Source organism: Mauremys mutica, chromosome 17, assembly GCF_020497125.1.
Source record: "Mauremys mutica isolate MM-2020 ecotype Southern chromosome 17, ASM2049712v1, whole genome shotgun sequence".
Taxonomy (NCBI): domain Eukaryota; kingdom Metazoa; phylum Chordata; order Testudines; family Geoemydidae; genus Mauremys; species Mauremys mutica.
Window position 1 is genome coordinate 20249728 of NC_059088.1, and position 25176 is coordinate 20274903.

General features: G+C 46.9%; 1 protein-coding gene across 2 annotated transcripts in view; it reads left to right on the top strand.

Annotated features, from left to right (window-relative positions):
• DCAF8 (DDB1 and CUL4 associated factor 8) overlaps window positions 1–25176 on the top strand; it is a 47970-nt gene that overhangs the window by 11181 nt on the left and 11613 nt on the right. For both annotated transcript variants that reach the window (XM_044991901.1, XM_044991900.1), the window contains exons 3-11: window positions 8805–8875; window positions 10515–11194; window positions 12163–12303; window positions 14590–14684; window positions 16631–16741; window positions 19706–19778; window positions 20745–20802; window positions 21410–21517; window positions 21989–22119. In XM_044991901.1, coding sequence (XP_044847836.1) covers window positions 8827–8875; window positions 10515–11194; window positions 12163–12303; window positions 14590–14684; window positions 16631–16741; window positions 19706–19778; window positions 20745–20802; window positions 21410–21517; window positions 21989–22119 — 1446 coding nt within the window. In that variant the 5' untranslated portion in view covers window positions 8805–8826. The remainder of the gene's footprint in view (window positions 1–8804; window positions 8876–10514; window positions 11195–12162; window positions 12304–14589; window positions 14685–16630; window positions 16742–19705; window positions 19779–20744; window positions 20803–21409; window positions 21518–21988; window positions 22120–25176) is intronic.

Here is a 25176-nt window from a genome sequence, read left to right on the forward strand (position 1 = left end):
CCACATGTGGTGGCAGGAACCATGTGGTGAACTGTATCGAGCATGCACCTTCAACCATTTCACCTGCCTGTTTGCCCATCCCCACTGACCCAAGCCACTGGTGGGCATCATTCAGTCCTAAACCTTGACTCTGTCTCTGACCCTGTATTTCATGAAGAGTTATGTCTACGAATGGCCACTTCCCCTTCCTTCCAATGGTGTAAGGCATTGGTTTATGCCCTTTTCAGGCTGGACTGAACATCGTTGCACTGCGTACTACGAAGCTTTTTTTAGAGGCTACTAAAACCAGAGTGGCTCTCTTCTCCCGCTAATGCCTCTGGAGCTGGACTCGTGGTCCAAAGGAATCTCTCTGGCTTTACAGAGGGATGTGAAAATGAGCACTAGTAAAAACTTCCTATGGAATGTGTGGCTTAAATAGAATACATGATGGCATGGGTCTAAAGGTCTGACACTCGTTTGGGGTGACCTATGTAACTCTGGGTCCATCTCAATGTCTGTAGAGCAAACTTTTACTCACTTCTCTTGTAGTGCACCTTTGTGTGGAATAAAGTAGCTGCCATCGCAAAATCTTTAAAGCATCCCTTAAAGCCGTCCCTTTTGTCAGGCTCCACCAGAAGTGTGTCCCTGCCAATGAGCTACTTTCTGGAATAACTTGGAGTAAAGGCCCTTGTAGACCTGAGAAGACTTTAATCAGCGCTCTGTTTATAAGATGTGCTTAATATGTAGATAGGAAGGATGGACATCTTGTTCACAACATGGGAGGAAAAATCACAGCCCAAACCTACCTTCACTCCATAAGCCAGTGGTCCCCAACCTTTTCGTCTGGTGGGCGCTAGATGAAGGACCATGGCGGCGGTTGAGCATCCGCCGAAATTCGGCGGCATTTCAGCAGATGCTCGACCGCTGGCCAGGATGCGGGCGCATTTAGATGCCCCTGCGGGCGCCATGGTGCCTGCAGGCACCGCGCTGAGGACCCCTGCCATAAGCAAAAGACCTCTCCTCACCCTTTTGCCGTGCCAAAAGATGCAGCAAGACCTGGCTTTGTCAGCCCTCCACTGGCACTGCCTTGCCACAAGCCCCCAGAGAGTGCCCCATGCTTTAAGCAGCTCACATCTAGTACAGCAGCACAGAGAAGGAGACTCATAGCGTGGGCAGTTAGGGTTCATGCCAGGTGCCCAGGGATCAGTCGACCCGGAAGAGGCTAGGGATTGCTTCCAAGGAGGACAGCCAAGGAACACCCTAGTGAAGGGATTTGGTAGAACTGGAAAAAGATCTTTAGTTTCCCCTCTTGAGGATTGCAGACTAGGCCCTCTTCTGCAAAACTCCTAGTCTGCTTTCCTACTTGATCTTTGCTGAGTGCTACTGTTTAATCTCCTTTATTATTATTATTGAGTGGTGTATTCAGCCCTGTACACCCAGACCCTGCCTCAAGGAGTTCCTAGCCTAAGTACATTGTAATCTCATTGTCAAGTTAAACTGCGTTTAACTGTGTATGAATCAGATAGCTAATAGCCCATTTTAGACAGGCTGACACACAGTCTCTGTAGCTGGAGAGAATCCAGCCTGCCTTAAATACAAATCAGTTTAGAGAGCCCTCGCTTTGAACTCCTTCAGCTACCTAAATGGAGAAGAGGGGCTAACGGATACAATCTGTTTTCATCTTCACAGCGGCTGAGTTAATACTGCCAGAGGAAGAGGGAGATGGAGAGGCGAGAGGGAGCAATCTCTCCTCATCAGAAGTTCCTTGCTAGGCAGCTGAGTGTTTATTTCTTAGCTAGGTTTATAATTAGAGCAGATACGAAATAAAAACAAAAAACCAAGTATAAAGTACCCCTCTGCAGCAGCTCCTGTGGGACTAGGCCTGTCTCACCACAGGCACTGGGTCACAGCACTGCCAAATTTGGCCCAGCTGCCCCTCCATTGTCCTGCCAAAATTGAGCTGTGATATGGCCAGGTTGCAATGACCCCTCCCCCCCTGTCTGTCCCCTTCCCAGTGTGGATAAAACAAAATAACAGGAAATTCCTGAAAAATGAAAATTATTAAAAAGAAATAGAATTTCACAGAACTTTGGTTATAATCCCCTGGGGTGGGTGGGGGGGTGAGAGGGAGTCAGGGAGGGATAGCTCAGTGGTTTGAGCATTTGCCTGCTAACCCCAGGATTGAGGGGCCCATTTAGGGATCTGGGGCAAAAATCTGGGGATTGGTCCTGCTTTGAACAGAGGGTTGGACTAGATATCTCCTGAGGTCCCTTCCAACTCTGATATTCTATGACCGCCTTTCCTCTTGAAGTGGGTTTCTTGTTATATGCCTTGATCAAAGGGTTACCATGAAATGGTATTAATGACTGATTTCAGTAGGTAGTTTGGGGAGAGAGCTTTCAAGAGGTTCTGCCCATCTCCATAGCTGTAGAACTATACCTACATATTTCAGTGTTATGTGTCAAATCCTCCAGATTAATATATCCACTTTAACTGCCAGGTTCCGTAGCAGCATTCACCAAGTGGAATTGAAGATAAGCTATTAACTGGCTTTCCAGTCTGCTCATTGCTTGAGAAATATAATTAACACTATCGATGTATAGTCCAACTCCAAAAAACCTTCCAGCGAAGGTTGTTCCGGTGGTTTAAGGTAATCCTTGTACATATCATATATTCAGCATGTTACAATAAAAGCAACAACATCAGTTTGAAATCTGGTCAGATTAAAAGTAGTTGTCATACACCTGCCCTGCCAGTCGCTGTCCTCGTGTGTGGGGGTTGTTTGTTTTTTTTTAAAGTATGCTTTCCTCCTGTGTGTCTTGTGTGGAACCGCCCCAGGCAAACAAGGAAAATGGACTAAAAAGAACAGCCAACACTTTTTGAAAGTGACGAATGTTTTTGCATGCCCAAGTTGAGATTTTTTTTAAAGGGCCCAATTTTCAGAAAGTGCTGAGTACCCACTTCTGAAAATCTGGAGTCTCAAATTGCGCTACCCAAAATCGAAAATCACCATTCAGAGTTTATGCCAAAGTGATGGCAAATGCATAGACAGACGTGACCTCTAAATTGACTACTCTTTAAAGAGTGCATGGGTGAGAAGCAGAGCATTGTCTCTACTTAAAATGACCACAATCTGTTTCTTTCCTGGACAGCAATTTGAAATATTGCCCTTGTGATTCAATCTCACTGAGAGTAATCTGAGTAACACTTCACTCTGCTGTAAAAACCGACTGAGCCAAATGCTGTCCCTTACTGGCACTCTCTGAAATCTCATTGACTTCATTAAGCTGCAGGGTTATAAATCGGGGCAAAATTTACCGTGATATAAGAAAAGCCATACTGGGTCAGACCAAAGGTCCATCTAGCTGAGTATCCTGACTTCTGACAGTGGCCAGTGCTAGGTGCCCCAGAGGGAATGAATCCTCAAGTCGCCTATTCCAAGCTTCTGGCAAACAGAGGCTAGGAACACCATCCCTGCCCATCCTGGCTAATAGCTTTGATGCACCCTCTCTTCCATGAACTTATCTAGTTCTTTTTTGAACCCTGTTATAGTCTTGGCCTTCACAACATCCTCTGGCAAGGAGTTCCACAGGTTGACTGTGCATTGCGTGAAGAAATACTTCCTCTTGTTTGTTTTAAACCTGCTGCCTATTAATTTCATTTGGTGACCCCTAGTTCTTGTGTTATGAGGAGTAAATAACACTTCCTTATTTACTTTCTCCACAACAGTCATGATTTTATAGACCTCTATCATATCCCCCCTTACTCGTCTCTTTTCCAAGTTGAAAAGTCAGTTTTATTAATCTCTTCTCATAGGGAAGCTGTTCCATACCCCTAATCATTTTTCAGAGTAGCAGCCGTGTTAGTCTGTATCCGCAAAAAGAACAGGAGTACTTGTGGCACCTTAGAGACTAACAAATGTATTTGAGTGTAAGCTTTCCTGGACTACAGCCCACTTCTTCGGATGCACAGAATGGAACACACAGAAGATATTTATACATACTGATATATTTATAATCGTTTTTGTTGCCCTTTTCTGAACCTTTTCCAATTCCAATATATTTTTTGAGATGGGGCAACCACACGCAGTATTCAAGATGTGGGCGTACCATGGATTTATAGAGAGGCAATATGATATTTTCTGTCTTATCTATCCCCTTCCTAATGATTCCCAACATTCTGTTTGCTTTTTGACTCCCGCTGCACATTGAGTGGACGTTTTCAGAGAACTATCCACAGTGACTCCAAAATCTCTTTTTTGAATGGTAACAGCTAATTTAGACCTCATCATTTTATATGTCTAGTTAGGATTATGTTTTCCTATGTGCATTACTTTGCATTTATCAACATTGAATTTCATCTGCCATTTTGTTGCCCTGTAATTGTGAGATCCCTTTGTAGCTCTTCGCAGTCTGCCTGGGACTTAACTATCTTGAGCAGTTTTGTATCATTTGCAAATTTTTTGCCACCTCATTATTTACCTCCTTTTCCAGATCATTTATAAATACGTTGAATAGTACTGGTTCCAGTACAGACCCCTGAGGGACATCACTGTTTACCTCTCTCTGTTCTGAAAACTGACCATTTGTATGTGTATTGATGACACCTAGTAGATGCTTTCACATAGATTAGTCCCAGAATTTGGTACAATGTGTGTTGCACTGGTATAAGAAATAATCTGAAGGCCCTCGGGGTGTCTAGTGAAATTCATGCTGGTGAAAGATAATTTATGGAAACTGCTGTTCTATGTTTGTTCCAGTGCAGGCGGCCCTGACCTTACCCTATCAGTGTGTCTAAGCACTGCCCTAGAGGTCTGACCTCGTGGATGTAAGCTGGATGGGATGGGAGTTTGTTCTCTCTAAGCCATCTAATCTTTGCCTTTTCTGTTGAGTCTACAAATCAGGCCAGCTGAAAACTGGTGGCGTGCAAAGATCCGCTTGTGTCCCCAAGATCTGGATTGAGATCCACTAACTTCATGTGGGCCACAGAGCTGCCAGCAGGTGGCAATAACCAGGGTGGAGCAATTTAAATCAAGGCCATTGAAATAAATGATTTACATCATGGTTTGTTTTTAAATCAGGTTGAGATTTTGTAATGTTTTATTGCAACTTTAGATTAAAATTTATAATGACCCAAGTTGCAAATTCCTTAAATGCCATTCCTATTAGGTTATATTACAGACATTTGTAAAATTCAAATAGGCAAAAAAAAATACTGAAAACTAAGACCCTGATCCTGCAATCACTTGAATAGCTGCTAAACTTATTTTCATGAATAATTCCACTGACTTTTTAATCCATGTGCTGGAAATCAAATATATGTATAAGTGTTTGCTGCATTGGGGCTAAAACTGTATTTTTACTAATCTTGTCTTAAGTGGCAGATCTGCTGTTTCAAACCAAAATTGCCTCACTGTTCATGGAAAAACCTATTCAGACTTCAGCAAAATGATTTGTAGATAAAATTCACCCAGATCAGAATTTTCAAAAATAGGAGCATCCGTCCTGTAAGGATGGAATTTTCCTAATCACCTAGTGACTCAAAAGCGCACGTCTGATTTCACACTTTGAGCCCTGATGGAGGAACGTTGTCTGGCCAAAACATTTCAGCGTTCTTGACGTGGATGTTCAATGTTTCGGAAGATGGTGGTAGCTATAAATTGGTTAATTTTGTGTTTGAATTTGAGGCCCTGGGCTTGTATTTTTTTTCCCTTCATATAATCATTTTTAAGTGTAAAACTTCATGGTAGAATCTATGTAAACCCTGATATTCTAAGAATAAGAAATTAAAGAAAAAAGTGTAAAACTTCCACAATCCCGGTTTATAAATGGGAAGGAAGTAAAGGACTAGCAACATGAGAAATATCCTGATTTTATAACATTTGCCGCTTCTGACTTCGACTGGAGTTGTGACCTAGATTTTTTTTTTTTTTGTTGGGGGTTGTGGGGGATCTTATAAACTGAGCAAATAGTGCCACTGTTTTTTGCAGGGTGTCCCATTGAACTCTATCTGAGCTGCTGCTGCAGAGGAAGCAGCGATTCCCACGGCATTGTGAAACCATTGCCGAAGTGGGAAATGTGCCATATTTTTTTGTGGTGCCATATTCAGGCATCATTGATGCTGATGGACAAAGTAAGGAAGTGCCCAGAGCTGCGTAAATTACAGACTCCATTAACAGCACTGGAAATGGCCGATAGCAAAGAGAATATTGCCTTTTCTAAATACTTCAGAAAGTAAGAGAATCCATGCTATTTTAAAAAAATCACTAAAATCCAGTATGTGGGGGATATCCCTGTGGCATAGACCAGTGTGATACAGTCAGCTTTGGAGTGAATGCCTGAAAGCAGCTTTTACTAATTGCAAGATTCGTAAGATCAATATTGAATAGCTGCTCTGCCTCTAGCAGTCTGCAAACTGAAATTTCTCTGCCATGGGAAGAGCTCTGGGTGCTAGACTATGTTTTATTAACTAATGATTAAAAATAATTTCCCCCTTGGAATTAACGCTAAAACCCTTGGCTGGAGTGAGGGGGCCGGAATATTTAATTCAGGAATGGCGGGAAGAACTTTGTAGAGGACCTGACAGGATAGTGTAGTCGCTACCCTGGTAACTTTCCTGTTGGGTTTTTGAAGGGATTCTGGAGATGCCCGGGTGAGTGGGCTTAAGACTTGCATTAAGGAAACTAAAAGTCGCCGTTGCTAGCATGAGATCCCACGTGATGTCACTGTGGAGTAATTAAAGATCTATTCCACAATGCCCTTGGAATGGAGGGAGCTGGAAACACTGGAGCACTATTTCTCTTTTGGGTTGGATTTACCATGTGCGCATGTAAAATTAAAATGTTGCTCAATTAATTGAGCAATGGCAGCAAGTGTGAGCGAGCTTCCAACCTCACAGCTAAGTTCCCCTGTGCTCTGAGAAAAGCATGGGAGGATAAATGAGCCCTGAGGGTCAAAACTTGGACTCCGGACTAGTGATGGGGGGTAAATTCCAGAGCAGTGGGGCTTCCGGTGGGAATGCCCTGAACTCCCACTACATTACTGCACACTTAACAGAGTGTTTGAGGTTTGGAAGGACCTTGTGCGTAGGAATGAGTTTAGAAATCTGTGATTTGAGGTAAAAAAGCTCGAATATATTTTGACCCTACAATCTGTGGATGCCAAGCAGTTTTGTTGTCAGCACTTAACTGCACCTCAAAACTACCCTTCCTCAGCTGTGTTTCAGATCTAACATGCTTAATTTTTTGGTATGGGCATGTGAAACTGGCCTCTTCAGTTATGGATGGATTTTGTGCAGCAGTTATCGCAGAGCTAACATCAATAACTCATCATTCCTTTGAGTGTAGCTGGGGATTAGGAGTTGGATGGAAAGATCTTGACTTGTGACAGGATACAAATGAAAGGGGAGTCCGAGGACCAAATTGGAGAGACTGGGGAAGGTTCACATAGTGAAATATGGTGGAAGGCTTTAAGAAATTAAGCAGATGTATTGAGTCATGAGACCTTCGCTTCCCTGTTGGGTCAAGGCAGTATTCATGAAAGAATGCGGCTGGAGGACTATACAGATGTGGAAATGGTTGGATGGGGGCAGAGGGGAAGAATTACCCCTGAGAACCAGAGCCTTGCGGAAGTTATGCTTAGGTTAATTTTGGACTGCAATGGTAGTAGCCATAACTGTACTGTGATGTATTTTCCACTGATCTTGTGCACTAAACAGGGTCAATATTTGGGTGGGAGACATTCAAGGAATATTTAGGTCAGGGTAGGCTACCTATGGCACGTGTGCCGAAGGCGGCACGCAAGCTGATTTTCACGCTGCCCAGGTCCTGGCCACTGGTCCAAGGGGCTCTGCGTTTTAATTTAATTTTAAATGAAGCTTCTTAAACATTTTAAAAACCTTATTTACTTTACATACAACAATAGTTTAGTTATATATTATAGACTTATAGAAATACATTTTAACATTTTTAGAAGGTGTATTACTGGCATGCAAAAACTTAAATTAGAGTGAATAAATGAAGATTCGGCACATCACTTCTGAAAGGTTGCTGACCCCTGATTTAGGTCATCTATTAGTAAGTGTTGGTATTCTGAACCCATACCCCAACGTGGTGTAAAGGGGGCGCTCTGATGCTCCAGTTGTCACGTATCAGACGAGAGAAAAAGCTGAGCTCCTGACCACTTGTGGATATTAATAGTTTGTGGTAGGACTACCAGAGAGTGAGTATGAAGGCCCCACTGTCCTGGCCAAATGCCACCTTGAGTGATGGCATTATGTTTCTGAAGTGTCCTCTGCAGACAGTAAACTGCTATCCAATCTTGCAGTTTTTAATAATGCACAGCCACCTTCCATCCCAGAAGTGGCCAGCAAAGTAGTTCCCCTGTACACCTTGGAGATGAGCTTGGGATCCTTTGAGGTAAAAGGAGCTATGGAATTTGGAAGCATTTACTGGGGAAACGTGGCTATCTGCAATACCCACATCCCAGTGTATTGGAAATAAACACATCGAGTATCTTTACCTCTGCTAAGCTAACTCCTGCAGCCTTAGAGAAAATGTTAGGCTTTTAGTATTTTTATATTGCATTTGATAGGACATGTACTGGGGTAAACAGTCCAGTTTCATTTAAATAGTTCTTCCCTGTTTGAGAAGTGGGTACTGTTTCTCAGTACACTGGGTCAAGCCATTGCAGTTTGCTGGGAAGGGGTGCACTCTTACTAGACCGAGTCTGTATGAGAAAGCCATGGCTTTTATGAAATGGTCTCGGAGGGGATCTCTCATCTTGCTGTTCGCCAGCTCTCATATTTTTTTAATCTCTCAATTGCAGGTTCACCCTGAACAAAAACAAGATGTCGGAAAAGGGGAGTAGCACCGATGGAAAAACAGATATAGCCAACGGTAAGGGTAGGGGTGAAGACCCGTTTGAATTGTCTGCGCTTAAGACGAGTGTGCTCAAGACAAGAAATTCGGGATCATTTTAGTGATTTCTCTAAGCGTGTTCACAACCCTCTAAATTTGTCGGTTGTGAACCTTTATTCAAATGAAGAGCTTTTAGTGTCAATTTTTGTACAGCGTAAATATTGGATGTGGCACCAAAATGCATTTTATTAAGTGAAATGAACATGGTGACCCCACAAATTCCTCACTGAAGTGTTCCATAATGTGATTTGAGTGCTCGCCAGCCCTCCATCAGCAGGGGTTTGTTTGCACAAACTATTTATTGAATAGCTTTGGTTAGTGAACAACCGCAAAAATGGTAGGCTGCTTAGGAGCCGCCAAAGAGGCTACATTTGCCAAATCACTTACCCTGTGAATTGTTCACCTAGCTCTACATAAGCCATTTAAAGTGATATGGGGGAATCAAATGTCCTGTCTAAGCATCCTGCAACATGGGAAACCCTCATTCTGTCCTTATAGCGGTGTTTCCTCTCCCATCACTTCACTAACAAAGTTGCATTAGAATAGGATCTCTGAACCAATTCCTGGTTCCGCTGAAGTCAGTGACGCAACTTCCATTGACTTCTGGAGACCCAGCATTAGGCCGTCTGTTCCTAATATCTGCTCCCCTGTTATCTCCTTCAAAATCCCTTGAATCAGATGATGGCTGGATCATCTTCTGGTGGAGGAGAATCGGCAGAGAAACCCTTAAAAAGCAGAACTGGCCTTCAGATAGCCTTTGTCATGAAGAAGAGGAGTGTGTCTGTGTAAGCAGGATTGTTGCCTAATACTGTAGAGAACCCCCCCGAAGCATGGCAAAGCTAGCTGTTGATTCAAATGCCAGGTAACGTCCTACATCTGCCTAGACCCTGCTCCTTTGTATAGGGGAGTAGATTTGTTAAAGCCCTTGTGCAAGGTATTGCAACGTGGGGCAGATTTTGTTTGTTGCTAAATGAGTGCAGGTTACAGAATCCTGAGCTTGTTTATAACAGTCTGCAATCCTGTTAATAAATGTGAGAGTCAGGGGAAGGAAGGGGGTTAATTGTATCCTCCAAGGGGCAGATGGGAAGAGACAAAGAAAGGAACGGGGGGGTGGGGGTACGAGACTTGATTGGGGAAGGGAAGAAAATAATGGGAGGCACATTGTAATCCCTGAATGAAGCTGCAATTAAAAATGTAACACGTGGGAGTGAAACAATTGGCCAGAGGCTTGTTCCTGAGCTCCTGTTGCCCAGAGGGGATGTCCCAGTGATCTAAACATCAGGTGTGAAATACAGAGATTTCCCAGACTAGAACCATCGCTTCGAAAGCTCCATCTTTCAGGGAGCTAGCTGGAGTTCCATGCAGCGTAAATGGTTCTGGGACTGCGGACCAGACCGTAACCCCACGTCTTGGTCACTCTGTGTATGCGCTGGCGATCCCATGGCCCTTTGTAAGAGTAGGGATTTGGCTGGAATTTTCTCCCCCTTCTGTTGTGCTGGCCTCCACCCTGGAAGTGGCTGCATTTCAATGGTGCTTTTGGGTACATGAGAATCCTTTGGTGCTGTAGAAATGTGAAGTTATTTACCCCAGAATCAATCCTGTGGTCTGTCCTGTACAGGGAGCTTATCCAGCAGCCCTGAAGAAATGTCTGGAGCAGAGGAGGGACGAGAGACCTCCTCAGGCATCGAAGTAGAGGCCTCTGACCTCAGCCTGAGCCTCACTGGGGACGACGTAGGGCCCAACCGCACCAGCACAGAGAGCCGGGACACAGACACGGAGAGCTCGGGAGAGGAAAAGGACTCGGACAGCATGGATGACACGGGCCACTACTCGATCAATGAGGAGAACCGGGCCCACGACCGGTCCCACTCAGACGAGGAGGAGGAAGAAGAGGAGGAGGAGGAGGAGCAGCGGTCCCGGCGACGTGCCCAGCGCAAGCGTGCCAACCACGATCAAGACTCCTCGGATGATGAGCGGGCGCTGGAGGACTGGGTGTCCTCGGAGACGACTGCTCTCCCTCGGCCCCGCTGGCAGGCTGTGCGTGCCCTCCGGGAGAGGGAGCTGGGCTCCAGCTCACGCTTTGTCTACGAGGCCTGCGGGGCCAGGGTCTTTGTGCAACGTTTCCACCTCCAGCACGGCCTCGAGGGGCACGGCGGCTGTGTCAATACCTTGCACTTTAACCAGCGTGGCACGTGGCTGGCCAGTGGCAGCGACGACCTTAAGGTGGTGGTTTGGGACTGGGTCAGGAGACAGCCGGTGCTGGAGTTTGAGAGTGGCCACAAGAGCAACGTCTTCCAGGTGAGAGGGGGTGGGGCTGAGTGTGTCCGGAGAAGGGGTGGCTGAAGGGGCTGGTAGGGGCATCACCCACTCCGCTCAGAAGGATGCCAAGAGCTATTCCGCTATGTTTGTAAAGGGGTGAATGTAACTGAATGTGTTTGTGTGCTGGGAGAGCAGGTGTCTCAGTGCCAGGACTCCAGGGTCCTATTGAACCTCACTTGCCCTGGCGAGTGGGAGAGCCAGTGCTGGCCCAACTGAGCTTTCCTAGCGTCTCCAGCCGGCACGGCTGCGAAGAGCCTCCCAAAGGCAAACCAAGTCTGCCAATAGCACCTTGACGGGGTCTGCTCCGAGTTGGTGCCCAGGGTGTTCTGAGCAGCAGCAGATACTCTGGCAGTCAGGTCCGCTGCTCCTTAGGGGAAGCGACGGAGGCAGGAGCTGTATGTGGAGAAGGGCCTTGGGAGAGCAGCCGCCATGCTCGCAGGAGGCTCTGGAGTGGCAGGCAGAGCAGAGAACTCCGGCTTTCTAGCAGCCAGAGGTTGCTGTGGGGAACGGACTTTGTGTTTTATCTCGCCTGCTCACCAGAGGCTAACAGGAAAGGCCCAGTCCAGGGGCAAACCTGTGGGGATCTCCACCTCTCTGTCCCTGCTTGAGATGGAGGTGATGCTGGGCTTCTCAGCAAGGGCGTCGCTCTGGCTAGGATAGAACTATTCAAACCCTGTTCAAAGTACTGTACAGACTCCAAGCCAGCCTCTGCAGTCACCTTATCTCACACATGGAGAAACCGAGGCATAGAGCACTAGTGACCTGCTGTCGGAGGTGGCACTATAGCTTGGGACTCGCTGGGTTGTTTTTTGCCTGTATGATCAGTCCACAGATCCTGCTGCTGTGTTTGGGGTGGAGGGTGGGTGGGATTCCAGCCCCAAGGACTGTGGGAGGGCAGCTGTTCCCAGCCCCAGTGGAATGCACCATCTCCTTTTGCTCTCCTCCAGGCTAAGTTCCTCCCCAACAGCGGCGACTCGACTCTAGCCATGTGCGCTCGGGATGGCCAGGTCCGGGTAGCCGAACTCTCTGCCACCCAGTGCTGCAGAAACACCAAGCGCGTGGCACAGCACAAGGGAGCCTCACATAAGGTGAGCACACTGGCTGCTGTTTCTGTCTGGTGCCAGGGCGTAGGGACGGATAGGGCCCATAGCAGCCAGGCTTCCCGTACATTAGGTGTCAAAAGGAATCGCTTATACCTGTGTGACTATGGAACCGGCCAGTACCCTGCTCCGTCCCTTATTTTCAGTGTATATAAACCTCCGTCTAATTTAAAGCATGATTTGAAAGGCCTGTGCCTTCTCCTCCCTCGGTATGTAGATTTCCTCTGAAGCTGATGTGTTCCTTTAACTCAGTTGCATGTCTCTGAAAAAACTGGCCTGTCCCTTCTCCAGTCACTGCTAAGGGAACGCCTGCCCAAGGAGATGGGTCTCACGTTGCACTTCGAAGATGGTAAGATTTGGACTACCTCATTGTCCAGGGCTTTCCTCTGAAAATGCCTGGCGCTGAGGATTTCCTCCTGGGCTCTCTGTGGAGCACGCTATGGCAGAGGGTCACAGTTCATCCCTTTTCACCTACTCTGGCCCCTCCTCAAGGCAACTCTAGCATCTTTCTCTCTTGATGGCTCCTGCGTGCGAAGCAGATGAGTCCCTGGAGCTGGCTAGGACTCCTAGCTTTGAGGTCAGAACAAATGCAGGAAGTACACGTTGTCCTGGAACCTTTCAGTTTGCGTTGCCATGCGTTTACCTACATTGAATTTAATCTGTGATTTCACTGCCGAGCATCCAATCCCCTGTGGAGTCCTTCTGAAGTACTTAGCAATCCTAATTAAAGAGTTGTGCCTTTTCATTGGTCTCCTCCCCTGCCAGATGCCGCCCAGTAACAATTCTCTCCTGGATTTCATGAGGCTTGTCGCTACACCACTTGTTTTTATGGTCACTGTAGCAGGAGTGTGTTTATCGGGGTGGGGGAGGGGACTGTCAAAGTGCAGGCCAAAGGCAGCATTTGGAGTTCTAATGCATGGCCCGTGGCCCATGAAAACTGCATATCCCAGCATGCTCTGTCTCAGTCCAAGTTGGGGCAGCTCAGTCACATGCAGGATATTGACTAATGGACCATGTCATCTGCACTGAAGGCAGGATGGGCTGAAATCTGCTTGGTCTATAGCACAGCCACCAGGCACCTGTACATCTACCACTGTGTCCTTCCATTGGGCAAGGTGTGGAGATGTTAGAGTCCTAGAATATCAGGATTGGAAGGGACCCCAGGAGGTATCTAGTCCAACCCCCTGCTCAAAGCAGGACCAATCCCCAACTAAATCATCCCAGCCAGGGCTTTGTCAAGCCTGACCTTAAAAAAAACTCTAAGGAAGGAGATTCCACCACCTCCCTAGGTAACCCATTCCAGTGCTTCACCTCCCTCCTAGTGAAATAGTGTTTCCTAATATCCAACCTAAACCACCTCCACTGCAACTTGAGACCATTGCTCCTTGTTCTGTCATCTGGTACCACAGAGAACAGCCGAGCTCCATCCTCTCTGGAACCCCCTTTCAGGTAGTTGAAAGCAGCTATCAAATCTCCCCCCCGCCCCCCATTCTTCTCTTCTGCAGACTAAACAATCCCAGTTCCTCAGCTTCTCATAAGTCATGTGCTCCAGCCCCCTGTTGACATAGGACGGACCTCCGTGGCTCTTTAAGAAGCATTTTCATCAGATGTAAAGTGCTGATTACATTTGCACAACTGGTCACAGAGGAGCAAGCGAGTGCCTGAGACCTAATCTCGGGTTGTGAACTGCTGAGGACAGCGACCGTGCCTGTGTCTTTGCAGAACCAAGCACAACAGCAGTCTGGGCACTTCTGAAATAGATAAATAACCCCTGGCCGCCTCTTAATACAGGAGGGGTAGGCAGTGAAGGGTATGCATTGTCTGATCAGTCACATTGAAGTGCTGTGCTAAGAGTAAACCTACCCAGCATGTCTAACTGCAGCAGGAAATGCAAACTGACCTCGTTCCGCCTGTCTTTCCATACAGATAGAAAAATTTGATTTAACTGCCCTAACAACCTGACCAAATGCCCCCTCAGCCGGCTCTGTCCCAGAACACACTGCAAAGTGGGTCTAAGTGGCTAATTCTGCTTTTCTTGAAGCAGAGGATGCAGCCTCAGAGCCCATTTTCCCTCTTCAGTCTCAAGGCAGATGCAACTGTCCCAGTCCCACTGACAGATTAAAAATCATACATCAGCCTGTCCCAGGTTTTGTGAGGCTTAGTCATTGAAGTGCTTTCCGATCTGAGGTGGAAGGGAGGGTGGTATACAGGGGAAGGAGTCTTGTCCCACTTGTTGGTTAAAAGGGATCCAATCCCAAAGCATTTATCTTCCAGCTGGCCCTAGAGCCGGATTCTCCATGCACTTTCTTATCAGCTGGCGAAGATGCTGTGGTCTTCACCATTGACCTGAGACAAGACCGCCCTGCTTCGTAAGTATCTTTCCTTGACGCTTGCTGTTTGATTGTGATGAGATCCTGGTGAATGAATCAATGAGGTTTCGAAGCTCCTAATGGTTCCCGAGGCCTCAGACGTTCTGCTGTATGCCAGAACGTTGTCTCGGTGAAATGTGTAGTTGATCATTTTAAATTGGCCTGTGTGCTTTGCTAGCTGTCTGCTGTGCAAGGATTTTATCAGTCTGACCTAGAGACAGGCTTACTTGACAGCAATAAAGTTGGCTAAGCAAACTGTTTACTCTGCTGTAGAGAATCTTTTAATGACTAAATCAGTGGGCCCCCTTTGGACTGGAGGGCTCAAGGTGTGTGTTTAATGGCTGGGATACACAGCTTTTACATGACTGGTCTGAGTCCTCCCTGTTGCTTTCTGATCTATCTGGCAGATGTTTGGTGGCCCACGTGACATGAATTCGGCACTCTGTCTGCATTTTGTCACCCTCATGCACTAGGCCACTGGGACTGACCTCCCTTCCCCCCTGAAGGGGATCCCTCCCTCTGTCCTAATAGCTGCAGAAGTTCATGCTCACACTGCAGTGTCTTTGCACCTGTACTGTGGCTGCTGTCAAGGCTCAGTCCAGGGCTGAATTGCATGTGCATGCAAACAAGTGGATGGATGTTTTCCTCAAGACATACCAATGTGATTGAGTGTGAAAGAGGCTTCTACAGGTGCGAGATACTCTGTTATCTAGTCTGTTTAGCGAAGGGTCTGAAGTGCAGTAATTAATCAGTGTTGCACTTAAAGCTTTTAGTGTGAGCCTCCTTTGCCACACTCTGTGTTGTAGTTAATTGAAAAATCATAATTGAACTAGCAGGTTGTTGTTTAAGGTTTTAACCTTGTATCACATGTTGAACTGTCAATTTTGACAAATTTCCAAAGTACACAGGTTGCTTTTAAAACAGGCTTCTAGTTTAGTAACATAGTCCTTTTCTGATGACTTCGAAACTCTTCATTTTAAATCGGATCATCTTCAAAGAGCTTCCAGTGCAACAGCATCTGAGCTTGTCTTACATAGACCGGTCTTAGTTTTTTTTAACATCACACCTCTAGATGGTTTTAAAATTGTAGGCAATCTTCTTCATAACCAAGGTAAAGATTAAAGGGACATTATTTCAAACAAAAATCTTAGATCTTAAACCTTCTGCCTGTTGCAACTGAAATAATACTAAAATGGAGCTGCATGGTCAGTTTCACTTTTTGTTTTTAGTTTTCCTGAAATAGCATCTATTCTGCTGTTTGGGTTTAACACTCCAGGGGAAGATTTTGAATTGTCATCTCTTAAATATCATGAAAACATTTCCATTAATACTAGCTTCTACCAAACCTGAATATCGGGCCTGTACTTGTGTAGCTTTGTAATAAAGTTTGAGTCTTATCCTTCTGGCTAGAAAGGGGGTTCTCAAACTGGGGGTTGGGACCCCTCAGGGGGTCGCAAAGTTATGACGTGGGGGGTCGTGAGCTGTCAGCCTCCACCCCAAACCCCGCTTTAGGCTTGCTATGTGAAAGGGGTCACCAGTACAAACGTTTGAGAGCCACTGGGCTAGAATAACCTTAGCACAAGTGTTTCTGCTGTTAAATAAAGTCTGGTGCCCTTTAGCATGCAGTAGGTTATGACCAATTGTACAGATACATCAGCCTCTGGTACAAGTAGAAAAAACACTTCAGATCACCTCTACTAAATTCTGTTTCGAAGGAAAAAGCCAGAAAATGACTTCACTCCACTGTGTATTGACTAGGAACTGCAGCATAAAATCATAGTCATGTGCTTTCTTCAATTTGGAACCAGAAATGAGGTGGTTGGTTTTTTTTACTCTTAAAGTGAGTAAGAATCTGACTGCTGTGTGAGCTTAGAGACACGCCTGCAGTTCCCATCTGGACATTGTTTTGGATTAACACATGGATCTTATTTTCCTCCTCTTTAAAGGAAACTGGTTGTGACAAAGGAGAAAGAAAAGAAAGTGGGTCTCTACACCATTTATGTGAATCCCTCTAATACGCACCAGTTTGCTGTGGGTGGCAGGGATCAGTTTGTCAGGTAAGTCTGTCTCCAGAAGATATGAGAGAGGCAGAGTCACTGCTCCATATTGGGCTAGAGCATTTGTCTTATGGGTGTGATCAGTGCCCTGGAGAAAGCAGAGCAGCTCTGAAGACTCCAGTAACTACATCCCTTCCATAGTCTTCTAACACACTCTGTGGTGCTTCATGGACATTGCTTCTTCCACAGGGCATCACTGGGACCAGTGAGGCTAAGTAGGAGTCAGAAAGGGATTAGACTCTATGGATGATGACATCTACAGTTACATTGTTTAGGGTTATAAACCCACCTGCTTTGGAGCATAAACCAACCTCTCCTGATGGGTTGAAAGCAGGCTGCCATTACGGGCTGGTTCTTCTATTATTAGTCTGCTGGTGCCTTCCTCGGAAGCATCTTTTTCTAGTCGCTGGCCGACAAGATGTTGGACTAGGAGGATCACTGTGATTAGGTCTGGCAGTTCCAATGTTCTTACACTCAAGTACTTTGAATCTGCTGTATTTAAAACACGAGTTCCTGCCTCTGTGACTGTTACTCCCTTCATCTAAATCTCTCCAAGAGCTTTCACTGCACAAGAGCAGAAATCAACCCGTCTCAGCTCAGAACTCGCATTCACTTTAGTGTGCAACTTCGGTGTCACATTTGAAGCTGCCTGTTTACATGCAGCCTCACCCTAAGAGCATCAGAACAGCTACACTGGGTCAGACCAATGGTCCGTCTGGCCCAGAATCCCATCTTATGACAGCGGCCGGTGCCAGATGTTTCAAAGGAAGTCAGCAGAACAGGACATTTTATCGAGTGATCCATACGCCAGTGTTCAGTCCCAGCTTCTAGCTGTCCGAGGTTTAGGGACACTCGGAGCATGGGACTGCATCCCTGACCATCTTGGCTAATAGCCCTTGATGGACCTGTCCCCAGGAACTTACCTGATTCTTTTTTGAACTAAGTTATACTTTTGGCCTTCACCTCCTCCTATGGCAACAAGTTCCACAGGTTGACTGTGCATTGTGTGAAGAACTACTTCCTTTTGTTTTAAATCTTCTGTCAGTTTCATTGGGTGATCTCTGGTTCATGTGTTATGTGAAGGAGTACCGGTAAATAACATTTCCTTATTTCTCCACACCATTCATGATTGTATAGACCTCATCGTATTCCCCCCTCAGCTGTCTCTTTTCTTAGCTGTATAGTCCCAGTCTTTTCGATCTCTCCTTGTATGGAAGCTGTTCCATAATCATAGTTTTTGTTGCCCTTCTCTGTACTTTTTCCTATTCTAATGTATCTTTTTTGAGATGGGGCAGCTAGATGGGTTTTTGTCTGCTGCTGCACATTGAGCAGATGTTTTCAGAGAACGATCTGCAATGACTCCAAGATCTTGCATGGTAACAGCTAATTTAGAGCCCATCTTTCTGTATGCCGAGCTGGGATTGTTTTCTAATGTGCATTGCTTTCATCTACAAAGTTGATTTTAATTTGCCATTTTGTTGTCCAGTCTTCCAGTTTTGGGAGATCCCTTTGTAACGCCTCAGTCTGCTTTGGACTTATCTTGAGTAATTTTATATCGACTGCAAACTTCGCCACCTCTGCCCCTTTTTCTAGATCATTTATGGATGTCTTGAACTGCACTGGTCCAGTACAGATCCTTGGGGAACCCTACTATTTACCTCTCTCCGCTGTGAAAACTGACCATTTCTTCCTACCCTTTTGTTTCGTATCTTTTTACCTAGTTACTGATTCGTGAGAGGACCTTCCCTCTTATCCTGTGACCACTTACTTTGCTTAAGAGCCTTTGGTGAGGGACCTTGTCAAAGGCTTTCTGATAGTCCAAGGACACTGTATCTACTGGATCACCCTTACTCAAGTTTTTTGACCCCTCAAAGAATTCTAACAGATTGGCAAGGCATGATTTCCTTTTACAAAAGCTGTGTTGACTCTTCCCCCAACAAATCGTGTTCGTGTGTGGCGGCTGATTCTGTTCATATAGTTTCAATCAGTTTGCCTGGTACTGAAGTTAGACTTGCCAATCTGGGCTTTTTAAAAAAATCAGCATCACATTAGCTATCCTCCAGTCATCTGGTACAGTGGCTGATGTAAATGACAGGTTACAAACCACAGTTAGTAGTTCTATATTTTCATAGGAGTTCCTTCAGAACTCTTGTGATACCAGCTGGCCCTGGTGATTTTGTGGTGTTTAATTTATTAGTGGTTTTGTTTTGTAAATCTTGTTCCACAATTATGCGCAGCCTCGTCCTGTCCTCCACAGGCTCCCCGCTCCTGCTTGCCCCCAGACTTACCCCAAAAAGGGAGACAGAGGTGGCTAGTGCTAGCTGAGCAGGGGAAGGGAATTCACCAGGAAAAACCCCTGGGTTGTGGAGTAAGAGCCTTTTCCCTTTGTTCCAGCTGGCAGGAGATACAATCTTGTTTCTTGCCACATGGTGTCTCTGAGTCGCATCAAATCTCAGCTGAAAACCTGTTTTCTCCCTTGCCTATCTTCTCCCTACGTTCTCTCCCCTATCCGCTGTTTAGCTAAAACTCTCTGGGGTGTAGTAGGTACAAATGTAACTGCTCCAGCGTGATATAAGGAGACAGTAAGCTGCAGGTGTTGCTTTCTGTCAGATGAGACTCAGATCTAAGGCTCCAGCCTCTCATTGTTGTTAAAGATCACATGGCTCTACTCACAAGAGCTATTGTGTCAGCCTGTGTCATGGCCAAATCCCAGTTCTGATACTTGCATTTTATCTACGTTCCCTCTAGAGTTTCAGTTGACTGCAGTCTTAAACAGCTGCCACATTCCATCTCGGAGATGGTGCATTTAATCGAGAGTGAAGTGACTTAGATACATCTAATCTGCATAGTTAGAAGCTGTAGGGCACTTGAAAACTCATTTGCAGAAAAGCACTTAATTCGTGCAAGAGCTTTTCGTGTGTTTGAATTTGGCATTAATCTTACCGGCTTTCTGTCTTCATCTAGGATTTATGATCAGCGGAAAATAGATGAAAATGAAAACAATGGCGTGCTTAAGAAGTTCTGCCCTCACCACCTGGTAGGAAGCTGCTTTCATGGTGTATTGGAATTCCTTCCCCCCAGCTTACGGGGGTGAGGGTTAGAGGGTTATTCCTCAACCATGGCCTGCAGTATCCTGTACACCCTATACGCTGCAGGCGTGGCCTGGGAAGGTGCGTGCTTATGGGTGGGTCAGTAGACGGTATATACTGTTAGGTGGTGAACTCTTCATTTCCTTGTCCTTGTGGGTTTGCCAGGTTTGGGGTGAGTGGGTGTGTAGCAGCCCTAATTGTTTTACAGCAAAGCAGCTTGTTCATACTGGTTTCCTAGGTTTTTAATGATTGGGGGTTGGGTTTGGAGGGGGCTGCACATCTGTAATGGGTAGAAGTGCAGCTGCTGGTGGCTAAAATGTTCTCTACTAGCTGTGCATGAGCCCATCTCCGCAAGAGAAAATTGACAGAAAAACATAGCTCCGATGGAGAAGGTATTGTGTGCCCAGCCCTTATCAATCACGCTTGCATGTTCCTAGCCCCAACCAGTCAGGTTTGCGTGCACAGCACATAACCATTCAGTTATGTGAAGAGCAGCAGAAAAGGGTCCCTAAGGCTGACACTTAAATCTATGAAGTGTTGTTCCAGATCTACTCAAGAGCCACTGTACTGTAGAGTCTGATGGGGGAAAAAGTAGGGTTGCCAAGAAAAAATTACACCCAGAGCCCCATTTCAGAGACCTCCCATCTAAAAATTATGGAGCAAAACCCAACTGCATGGCGTGTTTCACCCTTCGAATGTTCTAACACTGTGTGAAAGGTTACAGAGATGGGCTGCCTGGGTCTGGAGAGAAACAGGCCCCGTTGTGAAGTCTGTTGTAGAACACAGCCAGTCGCTGTCAGGCACCACCGTAATGGAGTATAGTCAGTGTAACTGCATCGCCGAATTAGCATTTGGGAGCCTCTGAGCAAAAGTCGTCTGACTAGAGCTGTCTGGTCCTTTCCTCTTGCTTTTAGGTAAACAGCGAGTCCAAAGCTAACATCACCTGTCTCGTGTACAGCCATGATGGATCAGGTATGTAAAGCAGTATGTCTTTAGGGCCAGTCCTGCCGCCACCTCCCTCTGCTCCTGTGGGGTCCTGCTCCTGCTCATTAAGGTGCTGAGCAGTGAGGATATCATGTCCTTGAGTTGAAGCCTTCCTGTTTGGACTTCTCGGGGGTGTGTAGCAGCTTGAGCTGTTGTCCTAAAGGAAGAAGTGTTGGGAGAGGAGAAACATACCCCAAAGCTAGGACTGCACAGCCACAGACATCTGCTATGGGGGGCGGGGGGCGCACTGTATGCTAGTGACTGCAGCAAGGGCCTGGGATTTACGGGATCTAGGTTCTGTGTGCAGCTGAGTCAGATTCTCTGTGCTCCAGGATGAGTCACTTAACTCTGCCTCATCCCTGAATGTAAAATGGGAAGGACACCGGCCTACCTTCTTTACAAGGCTCTGAGATCAGCCCTGGCTCTTGGGCTGTAGTGGAGTCTGCTTTGGGGGGCTCCTGGGAGGTGTGCTGGCATAAGCTGCTGTATCGCTTGTCCATCCTAGCCTTTGTCTCAGGGCAGAGACTGTCTAGCATGTTAGAATCCGCAGGCAGATGCTAATGATCCTGTGTGCGCGTCTCTTGTTCTGTGGCAGACCTCTTGGCCAGCTACAATGACGAAGACATCTATCTCTTCAACTCTTCTCACAGCGACGGGGCAGAGTACGTCAAGAGATACAAGGGACATCGCAATAATGCCACAGGTGAGAATAGGCACCTCTGTCTCCTTCCTCCCTGATAGTGTTCACTAATGAGCATGCACAAACCCCTTGGCTTCTTAAGTGGCAGGGGACGCTTAACCTCTGAGGCTTTTAAACTGAGGTCTTTCATGATCGCTAACTCTGCAGTCTCCACTCTGAAGAGGTTCGGTGGATAGTGCGGTTTTGAACTGGGGGGCATCGGTAGAGCTGTGGGGGAAATACAATCAGTGCCTGTTGCTGCCTCATTCTTAGTCCCTTATTTCACAAGCACCAAACTCACATGTTAAAATCAACTCTTGGGCTTGTACAGCGTGAGCCATTGTGTGTGTGTGGGGGGGGGAATGAACAGATCCATGCTGGTAACCTTGGAAACTTCTTGTCAGCAAGGCATAAAGTAAACAAATGTCACAAGGAGAGCTGCGTGGACTTCGGAGCTGTCCTTGAGCTCTCTGCTTGAAATCTCTCTCCTTTCAGTGAAAGGTGTTAATTTCTACGGCCCGAAGAGCGAGTTCGTGGTGAGTGGCAGCGACTGTGGACACATCTTCCTGTGGGAGAAGTCATCCTGCCAGATTGTGCAGTTCATGGAGGGCGATAAAGGAGGAGTGGTGAGTGCCCTCTTCTGTTGTATGTGCCAGACTCCACAGCCGTGCTGCAAAGCCATCTCTTGTCCGCAATCCTTTGGGCTCCCACCGCTTTAGATAGCGAGCTGGGAGTTGACTCATGGATTCTCTTCTTAGTGGTGAGGGCAGAATGGGAATTGGGAGGTCTGGGTTTTATAGCTAATTCTGCTACTGATGTACAAGGCACTCCCATGGGTCTGCAATGGGGAATTTGTCCACTTTTGTGAAGCACTCTGAGATCTTTGTAGAAATGCCAATTTTAACAGTAAATGCAGCTCCTTGACCCTCTGCATAAGAATGGCCATACTGGGGAGACTAATGTTCCATTTAGCCCCATATCCGACAGAGGCCAATGCCATGTGCTTCAGAAGGAGTGAACAGAGCAGGTAATCGTCAAGTGATCCATCCCCTGTCGCCCATTCCCAGCACTGGCAGCCTGAGGCTAGGGACCCTCGGAGCATGGGGTTGCGTCCCTGACCATCTTGGCTAATCGCTATTGATGGACTCCATGAACTTGCCTAATTTTTTGAACCCAGTTATAGTCTTGGCCTTCACAACATCCCCTGGCAACCAGTTCCACAGCTTGATTGTACGTGGTGTGAAGTACAATCCTCATGTTTGTTTTAAACCTGTTGCCTGTTAATTTCATTTGGTGACCCTTGGTTCTTGTTGTTATGTGAAGAAGTAAATAACACTTACTTTCTTCACACCGTTCACGATTTTCTAGCCCTCAGTCCTCTCCCCCCTTAGTCATCTCTTTTTTTTCCCAGGCTGAACAGTCCCATTCTTCTTAATCTCCCCTCATATGGAAGCTGTTTCATACTGTTAATCGCTTTTGTTGCCCTTCTAATCGCCCTTTCCCTTGCTAGAGACCTGTGAGTCACTGAGTAGCATTCCCTTCCCCCAGGCCATGTCGTGCATAGCATCTGACAGAAGCTCTCCCAAGAGTCCATCAGCTCTGCTTCTGAACTGACATTACCTTGTGGCACGATGCACTAGAGCAGCTAGGTAGGGAAAAGACTCATTCTCTCCCTATGCTCCTGATAAACGCCAAACCAAGTACTCTTGAGTTGATCGTGGTGGCAGTGTCCAGAAATTACCTGAAGCTTGTCAATCACTGGTATAGGATGATTTAAAGCAGGGGTGGGCAGACTATGGCCCGGGGGCTGCATCCGACCCTCCAGAAGCTTTAATCTGGCCCTCGAGCTTCCGTCAGGGAGCGGGGTCTGGTGCTCCAGCTGGGGAGTGGGGGTTTGCCCCGCTCTGCACGGCTTCTGGAAGCAGCGACATGTCCCCCCTCCAGCTCCTACGTATAGGGCAGCCAGGGGGCTCTGCACACTGCCCCCACTCCAAGCTCCTCCCCCGCAGCTCCCATTGGCCAGGAACCGCGGCCAGTGGGAGCTGCTTGTCTGCGTAGGAGCCGAAGCCTGCTTCTGGGAGCTGCTTCAGATAAGTGCTGCCTGACCCCTGACTCCCTCCTGCGCTCCAGTCCTGATTTCCCCCTCCTGCCCTCCAAACCCCTCGGTCCCAGCCTGGAGCACCCTCCTGCACCCCAAACCCCTCATCCACAGCCCCCCCGCACCCTCAGCCTGAGCCCTCACCCCCTCTTGCACCCCAACCACCAATTTCGTGAGCATTCATGGCCCACCATACAATTTCCATACGCAGATGTGGCCCTTGGGCCAGAAAGTTTGCCCACCCCTGATTTCAAGTCTTTGGCCCTGATTCCTGCTGCTCCTTTCTCTAGGGACTGGGATGTGAAAGAATCGTATCCCATTCAAACCAGGCACTCAAGCTGTTCTAGGGACGTGGAGTAATTCCGGCTGTGTCGGATAGATCCTGGTACCCCACGTGCTTGACAGCCCAGAATGTTGACTGTTAGAATAGTGCTTCATTAACCTACCTTTCCTCCCATACTCCAAACAAAATCTTATCCCCACGTGCAAGAGCAAGGCCCCACCTCCTGTTGTACATGCCCCCACAGCTGGGTTTTCATCACTTGACACTTTGCCTCTGTGGCTCTTCTGCTACTTTCTGAAGCACTTTATCATTGTCCCCATTTTACAGACAGGGAAACTAGTGTCCAGAGAGGAAGTAACTTACCTAAGTTCACACAGGAAGTCGGAGAGCTGGGAATAGAACCTGGGTCTTTTGACTCCCAGTCCATTGTCCTCTTGACTAGACCCCCTTGCCACAGCCTGTGAAGTCAAATGCCATCAATATTATTTCCTGCACAAGCTTCCTGTCTTGGGGGGATATATTTCAGCCATCTCGGTGGTGTTGGCAACACAGAGAGCTGTGCTGGGCTTGTGCATGGGCTCGGTGAGAGAGAAGGTTACTGCAGTCAAGCGGAGTGACATGCAACTGCATCGGTGGAGGAAAGTCAGAAATATTTAGAAGTTGCGTAACCGATAGTAATCAAGGTAACTACACTTAGAGAGACTTACCTGGGCACTGTCACCAACCAGGAGTATGAGAAATATCTCCACCCTATTGCCCAATAGCCACCCTGCGCAGCTCTGCCTAAAAGCCATGAAACTCATCTCTGTCTGTGGGTTCTGTTTCAGAGGCAGGTTAGTAGAGCTGCATTTACAGCTACATTATTATTTATCCTGTGGTTTAACCATGGGTCACTGGAAACCACTCAAGAAAACATGCAATTTTCAGAGCAAAATTGTTCCAGAGAGCGTTGGAATCCTGGCTGTACCTCACCACCGGCAACAGACATTCTCCATCTGGCCATGCAATTGCCAGCGGTAGCGTCAATGAGTAAGGCAGCAGCTAGGAGGAAGTTCCTGTTCCCTGGGTGTAGCAAATTGCTGTGATTGCAGATAAACGTTGTGCCCCGTTGGGCTCAGTCATTCAGTCCCAGTTCACGATACAAGTTTATTAGCATGTCTTTGCTGTGACTCCGAGCCGAGGTAGGAAGGGTCCATAACTGTTCCGGTAGAGGACTGAGCCTGAGCAACCGGGGACTTGGGGCTGATACCAGGCTTTGGAGCTCAAACTGTGCATTGCCGCACAGTGCCAGATGCCCTAGCT